Genomic DNA, 10803 nt, shown 5'->3' with positions numbered 1-10803 from the left:
GCTCTAAACTTTTTTCCAAACATCAAAAGAAAATGGACTACTTTAAAATGGAGATTGCCTCAATGGCGCTGCCCATTCTGACACAGATGCCATAATGGCAGATACAATGTTGAGAACTCTTTGCATCTTTATGGAAAGGACCACATAGGTTTTAGTGCCACTCCAGAGCATACATAGCCTACACACACACACACACACACACACACACACAGAGAGAACGCATCAGTGCAGGATTTTATTTTATTTCATTTATTTCAGGCACACAGTACTGACACACCTCAGTAAAATGAAAATGGCAGGGAGGTATTTAGCCAACCAATATAAGTCCTCTACATGTAAAACACCACCGAGACATCTGGACTTGGAAGTTGCCCCTAGAAACTGATCTAGGGTCCGTTTTGCATCCTCCACCTCAATTGTGAAGCTTAGGATATGGGGAGGGTCAACTGATCCTAGATCTGTGTCTGTACAGCTATCTCCCAGGTCCAGGTGTGTTCAGTGGGCAGACAGACACATAAACAGGTACGTTCAGGGTCGTGTTCATTAGGGCACGAAATTGAAAGTTTTTTTTAAACATTTTGCAACGGAAAGCGTAAATGAGCGTTCAGGGAGTGCAGGAAGTTCCTCACAGTTCAGTCTTTTTCTTCTGTTTGGTACCTAATGAACACAACCCAGGGATGTCACATCAGTCAGAACACAGTAACAAAGCTTATCTCCCTCCTATTCAAAGATCACTCAAAAAAATAAAGAAAAATCATCTTAAAATACCAGGCAGTTTCCACTGAAAAATCTGCCAACTCTCCTCAGTCTGTCAACCCCAATCCCCAACATTGTGTGTGTGTTCACATCTGTACGGCGCTGGAGGGGATGTCGAACATGGAGGGATCAAACTGTTGTCCTTTAAAGGGAGAGCCCTCAGCATCCCAGCCCTTCTTCAGCATGTCATGCACCTTCTACACAGAGAGAGCGAGAGAGAAGAGAGGAGAGAGAGGAGAGAGAGAGAGAATGGAATGCCCACATACAGTTGAAGTCGGAAGTTTACATACACTTAGGTTGGAGTCATTAAAACTTGTTTTTCAACCACTCCACAAATTTCTTGTTAACAAACTATAGTTTTGGCAAGTCGGTTAGGACATCTTTCCAACAATTGTTTACAGACAGATTATTTCACTTATAATTCACCGTATCACAATTCCAGTGGGTCAGAAGTTTACATACACTAAGTTGACTGTGCCTTTAAACAGCTTGGAAAATTCCAGAAAATGATGTCATGGCTTTAGAAGCTTCTGACATCATTTTGAGTCAATTGGAGGTGTACCTGTGGATGTATTTCAGGCCTACCTTCAAACTCAGTGCCTCTTTGCTTGACATCATGGGAAAATCAAAAGAAATCAGCCAAGACCTCAGAATAAATATTGTAAACCTCCACAAGTCTGGTTCATCCTTGGGAGCAATTTCCAAACGCCTGAAGGTACCACATTCATCTGGACAAACAATAGTACGCAAGTATAAACACCATGGGACCACGCAGCCGTCATACTGCTCAGGAAGGAGACGCGTTCTGTCTCCTAGAGATGAACGTACTTTGGTGCGAAAAGTGCAAATCAATCCCAGAACAACAGCAAAGGACCTTGTGAAGATGCTGGAGGAAACAGGTACAAAAGTATCTATATCCACAGTAAAACAAGTCTTATATTGACATAACCTGAAAGGCCGCTCAGCAACGAAGAAGCCACTGCTCCAAAACCGCCATAAAAAAGCCAGACTACGGTTTGCAACTGCACATGGGGACAAAGATCGTCCTTTTTGGAGAGATGTCCTCTGGTCTGATGAAACAAAAATAGAACTGTTTGGCCATAATGACCATCGTTATGTTTGGAGGAAAAAGGGGGGACTTGCAAGCCGAAGAACACCATCCCAACCGTGAAACACGGGGTGGCAGCATCATGCTGTGGGGGTGCTTTGCTGCAGGAGAGACGTGCACTTCACAAAATAGATGGCATCATGAGGAAGGAAATTATGTGGATATGTTGAAGCAACATCTCAAGACATCAGTCAGGAAGTTAAAGCTTGGTCGCAAATGGGTCTTCCAAATGGACAATGACCCCAAGCAAACTTCCAAAGTTGTGGCAAAATGGCTTAAGGACAACAAAGTAAAGGTATTGGAGTGGCCATAACAAAGCCCTGACCTCAATCCTATAGAAACTGTGTGGGCAGAACTGAAAAAGCATGTTCGAGCAAGGAGGCCTACAAACCTGACTCAGTTACACCAGCTCTGTCAGGAGGAAATGGGCCAAAATTCACCCAACTTATTGTGGGAAGCTTGTGGAAGGCTACCCGAAACGTTTGACCAAAGTTAAATAATTTAAAGGCAATGCTACCAAATACTAATTGAGTGTATGTAAACTTCTGACCCACTGGGAATGTGATGAAAGAAATAAAAGCTGAAATAAATCACTCTCTACTATTATTCTGACATTTCACATTCTTAAAATAAAGTGGTGATCCTAACTGACCTAAGACAGGGAATTTTTACTAGGATTAAATGTCAGGAATTGTGAAAAACTGAGACTTCAACTGTACATATTTACATACAGTGCATTCAGAAAGTATTCAGCCCCCTTTTTTGACATTTTGTTATGTTACAGCTTTATTCTAAAATTGATTAAATTGTTTTATCCCCTCAACAATCTACACACAATACCCAATAATGACAAAGCAAAAACTGTTTTTTATAAAAAAGTGAAATAATACATTTACATAAGTATTCAGACCCTTTACTCAGTACTTTGTTGAAGCACCTTTGGCAGCGATTACAGCCTCGAGTCTTCTTGGGTATGACGCTACAAGCTTGGCACACATGTACTTGGGGAGTAACTCCCATTCTTACTCCCATTCTTCTCTACAGATCCTCTCAAGCTCTGTCAGGTTGGATGGGGAGCGTCGCTGCACAGCTATTTTCAGGTCTTTCCAGAGATGTTCGATCGGGTTCAAGTCCGGGATCTGGCTGGGCCACTTAAGGACATTCAGAGACTTGTCCCGAAGCCACTCCTGCGTTGTCTTGGCTGTGTGCTTAGGGTCGTTGTCCTGTTGGAAGGTGAACCTGTTGGAAGGTGAACCCGATCGAACATCTCTGGAGAGACCTGAAAATTGCAGCACCCCTACATCTTGCGGCTATGAGAAAGTGCAGTTGTCTTTACATGTAGGTCTGATATCTGATTGGAGGTTAACTTTACAGTAATACCATTGGTCAACAACTTAGATGTTGAATCCAAACAACTCAGATGTTATAAAATGGTCTCAGATTCATTGTCCTTTCTCTTTGTTCCTGACCATCTGTGGTGAGATGCACTCGCGCACTCGCTCTCTCTCTCTCTTTCTCAATTCAAGGGCTTCATTGGCATGGGAAACATAGGTGAACCTTCGCCCCAGTCTGAGGTCCTGAGAATCTTGTTTCTCATGGTCTGAGAGTCCCTGCCGCTGAAAAACATCCCCACAGCATGCTGCCATCACCATGCTTCACTGTAGGGATGGTGCCAGGTTTCCTCCAGACGTGTCGCTTGGCATTCAGGCCAAAGAGTTCAATCTTGGTTTCATCAGACCAGAGAATCTTGTTTCTCATGGTCTGAGAGTGCTTTAGGTGCCTTTTGGCAAACGCCAAGCGGGCTGTCATGTGCCTTTTACTGAGGATTGGCTTCCGTCTGGCCACTACCATAAAGGCCTGAATGGTGGAGTGCTGCAGAGATGGTTGTCCTTCTGGAAGGTTCTCCCATCTCCACAGATGAACTCTAGAGCTCTGTCAGAGTGACCATCGGGTTCTTGGTCACCTCCCTGATCAAGGCCCTTCTCCCCCGATTGCTCAGTTTGGCCGGGCAGCCAGCTCCAGGTAGAGTCTTGGTGGTTCCAAACTTCTTCCATTTAAGAATGATGGAGGCCACTGTGTTCTTGGGGACCTTCAATGCTGCAGACATTTTTTGGTACCCTTCCCCAGATTTGTGCCTCGACACAATCCTGTCTCGGAGCTCTACGGACATTTCCTTCGACCTCATGGCTTGATTTTTGTTCTGACATGCACTGTCAACTGTGGGACCTTATATAGACAGGTGTGTGCCTTTCCAAATTATGTCCAACCCTTCTCAACATCATGAGGCTTAGGTTAGTTTCTGATGGTAGTGTATGTGTGCTTACGTGCGTCTGCCTGTGTGTGTGTGTGTGCTCTCACCATCTCATGGCTCTGGGGCTTGCCCTGTAGTTTCTGGTGGTAGTCGAAGGTGAGTCTGTCCAGCACGGCGTGCTCCTCCTCGTCCACCGTGGCCATGGAGCGCTCCCTGTTGATCTGGTTCACATCAATCTCCTTCTCTCCCTTCAACACAGCACTCCACCAGACCTCCCCACTCTTACTGAGAGACAACTTCAGGGGGAGGGAGGAAGGGTGGGTCAGTGAGTGAGTGTGTCTATATATATTTGTAGTTGTGTGTGTGTGTGTGTGTGTGTGTCACTCACCACCACACAACGTCCAGGCTCCAGGCTCCATAGTGAGTTCTCAGTGTTGATCTTATGCGTGAACTCTCCTTCCATCAGGACCGTCTCTCCAGCCCCCTCCTTCAAACACACACGCACACTGCCCGGCTGCATGTTCACACACACCTGGGCAGGGACACACACAAAGAGAAGTTATCGCATAAATACTTCACATACATTACATGTTACAACCCCAGGAGAAATTTTTAACTTGAGAATCTCATCAACTGGACATAGGAAACTCATCACATTATAATAATTTATAAACATTAACGATTTGTTTTTTGAAAAGGTTGAAATACGTAGAAAGAAGAGCCCTGTGGTGGCCGTGTTAACCTGTCTGCCCTTGACGACGGTCTTGGGAACGTTGACGCGGACCTCGACGTCGGTGTAGTCCTGAGACCAACTGTAGGTGTCCCTCACCGCCCCATTGTAACTATCTGGATTGGCCTGTTGCATCACCTGACCACTGATACACACACACCCACATGTACGTACACACACACACACAGTGGAAGAAGCACTTAATAAAAGGGTTGGTATTAGGGTGGGTTTTAGAATTAGGGTTGGGGTCAATTCCATGCCACTAAGGAGATTCTACCAAATTCAAAACTGCCAACATGTATTTGTAGGGCATTTCAGCAAATATGTAAATGTCCCATCTATAACAGGTTTTAACAGTTGTGGACCTGTTTTATGTAACTTCGTGGACACTTTTCTAAAGCATTGAAAAAGCTTATAGAAAGAACCAGTCATATTGGCATAGCCAAGAGAGGCAGTACAATACTAACTCTGTAGATGCTGAACTGGCTGCTGCCTGGTCTCCATGTGATGACTGCTGGGCCATACTGCTGCAATGGGGCTGTGGAATAGAGGCTGAGGCTTGGCTGGAAGAGGCTTGGCTAGAGAGTGCACTGGGCTCTCCAGAGGCTGAGGCAGAGCTCTCTCTCTGGGCAGCAGGCTCTGTCCTCTCCCCCCTCGGCTCCTCCGGCTGCTCAGTGGCCTGCAACTCCAGCTCCTGCAGCGCGGGGGGCGCCACCCTGGCCTCCTGTCTCTGCTGCATCTCCCTCTGCTGCCTCTCTCTGTCCTGCTCTGCCACACGCTCAAACAGACGGAAGGACTGTGGAGTATAACAGACGTGCCAAGTCCATAATCAACCCCCTAATCATTTTTGTGTACCTTAAAAGGTAGTCTGCAAGATGGTATCATCATAGACAAGGGGAAGGTATCAACTTATAACCAAATCAGCCAAGACTGACATCTCTTCCCATATGAGTTTAGACACAAGGTGAAGTGCCAATAATGGTAGTCTTGACAGGTTAGGTCACTGTTAACCTATCGTAGCAGGCGTAAAAGAAAACGCCTGAGCGGAGTTCCCACATCCAGTTTTCAGCGAAAACGGAAGCTAGGTAGAATTAGCTCTGTGCTGTATCCCTGAAAACCGGATACATCCGATTGTTGGCAACATTTGCCGCGTTCAAAACAACTGTAGCAATCATGGCCGAATACTGTCCAGTCACGCAGGGCACCTGACCTCCAGGGCCCACCCCCCTAGCTAATTTCCTGCAATTCTACACATTTTGCCATGACTTATGCCATGTTAATGATATCTGAGTGAGAGTGACTAATAAAATCAAATGGTGGGCCCCCTGGAGGTCAAGGCCCTGGGCATGTGCCCTGCGTGACCGGTCGGTATTTGGCCATGATTACTAGAAGTTTAGAGAGCTGGCAAGACTAATTTACCAATCTAAAAATATTTAGCTAACATGGCTAATTGAGTGACTGTCAGTGACTGACATAACACGAGAGAAATTGCCGATGCACAAACACATTTCGAACTTGCACCTTATGTATTCTACTATAAGCGCCGTTGCTTATGTCTGGAGCAGGCCCCTGTTCAAGACCACTTGGGAACTCGGGAAAAAACGAGCTCAGACTGGGAAAAATCGTTTTGAACGATCATCTAACTCGGAATTCAAAGTCGGAAAATCGGGCATCTTTCTAAAGTTCAGACCTGAAGATCACTGACGTCATGATTTTACCTCGTTTTTCCCCCCGAGTTCCCTGTTGTCTTGAAAGCACCATCTGTTGGTGTTGTATGTAAGTCGACCCGTTGTTTATGATGATGTCATCCTACTGAGTGTAGCTTTAAAAACGACGTATATGGTGAGCAGCGATCTAGGGTGCAAATTGGCTAGCCTGAACGGCTAACACAGAAGTTGTCAAAGGTTTAACTAGCTAGCTACAGTAGTAAGGTACATTAACTACCTTTAGGACCATTTTCTCTGCCACCCCTGGAGGGAAGCCCATACGGTCGTTGGGGGTTGACAGCAAACGGTAAAAGTCTGTCTTGCGGTACAGGAAGCCGAAGTAGACCTGAAGGAAATTCTGGATGTTTCCAACATGCTGCAAGATTCCAAGCAAAGCGTTGTCATATAACTCTGTCATTTCCATGGGCGACGCCATTGTAGATTTTAAACTTTACGTAATTTGTCAAACTGTTGAAACTTGACGCAAAAGACTGTTGTATTTCAATAAATGTATCCTTATCGCAAAAATGTATTGTTGTCCGTTGAGATTGTGTGTACCAAGCAAGCTGGATAGCTATTTCGATTTTTTTTTAGGTACGAACTGAAAGTTGTCCCCAGGGTAACACCACCCGCAAAATAAGGTTCCTATGTCAAAACATTGTTTTCTAATATAATACACTGTGTTGAATATAATACATCCATTTCAATTTATATAATCAATAACAAAATGTAATTGGTGCTTATATAATTTTACATCGTGATACAATGAGAAAATGGCTAATATCTGGCACTTCCCACAAACCCTTTCGTCAGTAAAAAATGGCTGCGTCCTTGAGCTGTCGGAGTGTGATATCGGTGAGAAACATGTTTACATTCGGTCCATAATTTGACAACTGTTTGAGATTATTCTACTTTAAAGTGTTGTGATATAATCTAACGATGACCATTTTTTGTTTTGATACGTGGGCGGTGCTTGGAGAAAGAGCGTGTTTCTGGCTGGCTAGCCAATGATGTACCAGCTAACGTTAGCCAATGTTACTTGGCTGTTGTTCAGTGTCTTTGCTTTCTCACCTTTGCCCCACAGAACGCGCTTGCCAGAGTAGGCACTTCGATATGCATCAACTCTGGAACACGAGCACTTCATGTCACTGCAGCATGCTGCAAGGTATGTATTCAAACTGACTGTTATAGCCATTGACTATTGCCATCCACATTCCCTCACTCACTGGCTGGCTGCTAAAAGGATTGCCTACAACTGGACATCTGGTACTTTCCCTTTTGTGTTGTCAGAATCGCGCAGCTCGTATTCGGGTGGGGAAAGGAGACCGACCACTGACCTATGAGCAAGCACTCCACCCCCACCACATAGGCCACCGCAAGGGCTGGCTTTCCCAGCACACGAGTAAGTCACTGTCTAGTTTTCCCCCTGTAGCCCTCACACTTATCTGACCTAGTACAAGATAACTCAGTGTATAGCGAGTAACAAAGTTACTGTCATACGCTGGGCTAGGTTATAGACTAACCATAGTGATCAGATAGAAATGCAAACAAACTTGATAATTGTCATTGTGTGTCAAAGAAGCCTTAACATTTCTGTCCCTATTTCTCCCTCCATCCCTCTCTTTATCTCCTAGGTAACCTACAGGGAGAGGGAGGAGCATCAGATCGTACTGTGGAAGACGTGTTTGTACGACGTTTCCTCTTCGGAACTTTCCATAACTGCCTGGCCAATGAGATTGTGATTAAGCGAAGAGGCAACATGCTAGTGGTTTGTGCCCTGATGCTGCAGAAACTCCCTCCACAGAAGTTCTACTTCCTGATTGGCTACACTGAGACGCTGCTCTCCCATTTCTACAAGTGTCCCGTCAAGATGGAGGTGCAGACCCTGGAGGACAAGCCTGTCTTCAAGTACCTCTGAGGAGACAGGAATTGCTGACAGATTTGACTGTTTCAAGACTTGTCATATAGGACTATTTTGGTGAAACTCCTCGCCGTACAGTTACATTGTAAAAAAAATAAATAAATGTCTATTGATATGTCTTTATCTACAGTGTGTGGAAACCAACTTGAGTGTGTGCCTTGGAGTTGGCTCGTCACAGTAGGAATAGACAGACTACCAGACAGTGTTATCTTAACAGCAGGACACCTGTGTGTATTCAGTCAGGTGAAACGTTAACTTAGTGAAAATAAATGTCATGTATAGAAGTGACAAGTGTCTCTATTCTACATGGCAGACAGTCATCTGTTCAACACAGTACATTTCTCTTTTTAAGGAGAAGTGAGAAAGGTAGGAGAGCGTGTCACAAATAGGCATTGGGTCAGATTTAAACCCAGTCATTGGTAGGTGTGTGCCGTCGGTGGCGGGACTGACAGCCAGACCACAATACATTTCTTTCTGAACATTCTGTAACACTGCACAATAGACATAATACCACATTGCACCCTCCTCAACAGGCCCCATGGTTTTGCCACCTCAGTTCCATTTCCTCTTTGAACTGGATTCCATTCCAGTCATGCTGTCCAATATAACTATTCACAACTTGTAAATCACGTGTTGGAGTTATAAATGTGCTTATGACAAACTCAGTGGAATGCTTTTCATTTATTGATTTCTCACGACGCTGTCACATTCACATTGAACAAGGCATTAAAAAGCTGCTTCAGTGCAAAAAGACAAGGCCCACAGATTACATCATCTTCGTCCATATCAAAGGTTAGAGTATGAAAAATTCCCTTAAATATCAGTGATATATTCCTGTCCGTAAGGCCACATTCATTTTTCAAAACGATTTGAAAACAATTCCACATGCATATAACATGTCTGTTCTACATCTAGGAAAATGTCCCTCTTGATTTCTTTTGAAAAATGTGTCATGGCTACTGTAATGGTTAATACTCAGATTGTACAACATTTTGGGAACATTGAGTGATAAATCTTGTTTACACCGACAGTAAACTTCACAGACGACTAAAGTTTACATTCTCTCACAGACTCTTCGCCTGCATCACAATCCATTCTTTCTTCTAAAGTGCACTTGTACACTCCTCCCCATACATTTAAAACCATTGGATCAGTATAGACATGGACTAAAGGGAGTTAATGTCTTATAATACCAGTAATTTCCTTTGAAATCCACAAAGGGAAGTCAACAAGTGCACACTAATGGCAGAAAGTACAGCTTATTGCGAGGCAGGCTTGGAGTCACACAAACAGCAAAGATAGGACAAATACCACTTGTCCTCTGGGCTCACATTCTGAAGGAACAGGCTCATTCAGTCTTCACCTCACTCTTTCCCTGTAAAAGTGCTCATAGACTAAAATGTAAAACACAGCTCTCCTCTTCCTTCTGCTCCATACATACAGCGAGTGGCAAACACAGCTCTCCTCTTCCTTCTGCTCCATACATACAGCGAGTGGCAAACACAGGGAAGTCATTCAATTGGGCAAGAAGTAGCTAATTTGCCACCCGCAATGTGAACAAACCATAAAGCAGGGGGAAAGGCAGGTAGGCTAAATGGGATTGATGGTAAAGTTTGCCTTGGGCACAGACCTAGGATCAGTTTAACTTAACCAAATCTTAAAGCATGGAGGGGTAAACCTGAGATCAGTGTCTAGGGACAACTTCATCATACTCAGGTAAACCTTGGGCTAAATTGGGTCAAAACCTCTACATTGCCATTGCAACCTCTTCCTTTCTGGGGTTATGACACTGACTTTTGATTGGCTCTGGCTGGTGAGAAAAAGGTTCTGATTGGATGCCAGACCCTGTACTCAGATAAAGAACATAATCATGATAAAGAGTGCATTCCAGGTACTCATTTTGTGCATATATATTATTATTAGAACATTGATGTGGTTCCTTAAATTCCAATTCACACATGCGTATAATACAATGTGTGAAATAGGACAAATATAAGCACCCACCAAATTATTATTATCTGCATGGAAAATGTGTCTCTGGAACGCACCCAAGGAGTCTATACAGTGCAACATGTCTGCCAACACAATAACTTCATAGTATGTGGATGGGCTGAGGGTAGGTAGAGGGTTAGGGTTAGTCCACCCACAGAGTGAAACATCAGCACGGTTCAGGTAGAACAGTGCTCACTATGCTAATTCTACTCAGACAACTTTGTCCAATCCCAAATCGACCTCTCTATCCCCCGCTCCTAATCACTTGTGTAGATCTGAAAGGAGCAATATGCAACAAGCAATCTGGTGAATATTATTATTATTATTGGCCTCCCGAGT

At 44.2% G+C, this 10803-nt stretch overlaps 2 protein-coding genes across 3 annotated transcripts; one reads left to right on the top strand and one right to left on the bottom strand.

Annotated features, from left to right (window-relative positions):
• Positions 1–222: 222 nt before the first annotated feature.
• nudcd3 (NudC domain containing 3) lies at positions 223–7710 on the bottom strand. Of its 2 annotated transcripts, none has more exons than XM_084159241.1 (6): positions 7623–7710; positions 5313–5641; positions 4858–4990; positions 4504–4647; positions 4223–4411; positions 223–953 (listed from the first exon to the last, which is right to left on the bottom strand). In XM_084159241.1, exons 1-6 carry the CDS (start codon positions 7668–7670, stop codon positions 843–845), a joined length of 954 nt encoding a protein of 317 aa, XP_084015367.1. In that variant the 5' UTR covers positions 7671–7710; the 3' UTR covers positions 223–842. The 2 variants fall into 2 exon arrangements, with proteins under 2 accessions (XP_084015367.1, XP_084015366.1); XM_084159240.1 differs by lacking the exon at positions 7623–7710 and adding an exon at positions 6790–7365.
• Positions 7322–9137, top strand: mrps24 (mitochondrial ribosomal protein S24). Its single transcript, XM_084159242.1, has 4 exons — positions 7322–7406; positions 7636–7716; positions 7842–7953; positions 8186–9137. The coding sequence occupies exons 1-4, from the start codon at positions 7371–7373 to the stop codon at positions 8467–8469; spliced, it is 513 nt and encodes a 170-aa protein (XP_084015368.1). The 5' UTR covers positions 7322–7370; the 3' UTR covers positions 8470–9137.
• Positions 9138–10803: the final 1666 nt, after the last annotated feature.

This window comes from Coregonus lavaretus, assembly GCF_964263955.1.
Source record: "Coregonus lavaretus genome assembly, chromosome: 4".
NCBI lineage: Eukaryota > Metazoa > Chordata > Actinopteri > Salmoniformes > Salmonidae > Coregonus > Coregonus lavaretus.
This window is presented reverse-complemented; position numbering and strand designations above follow the sequence as displayed.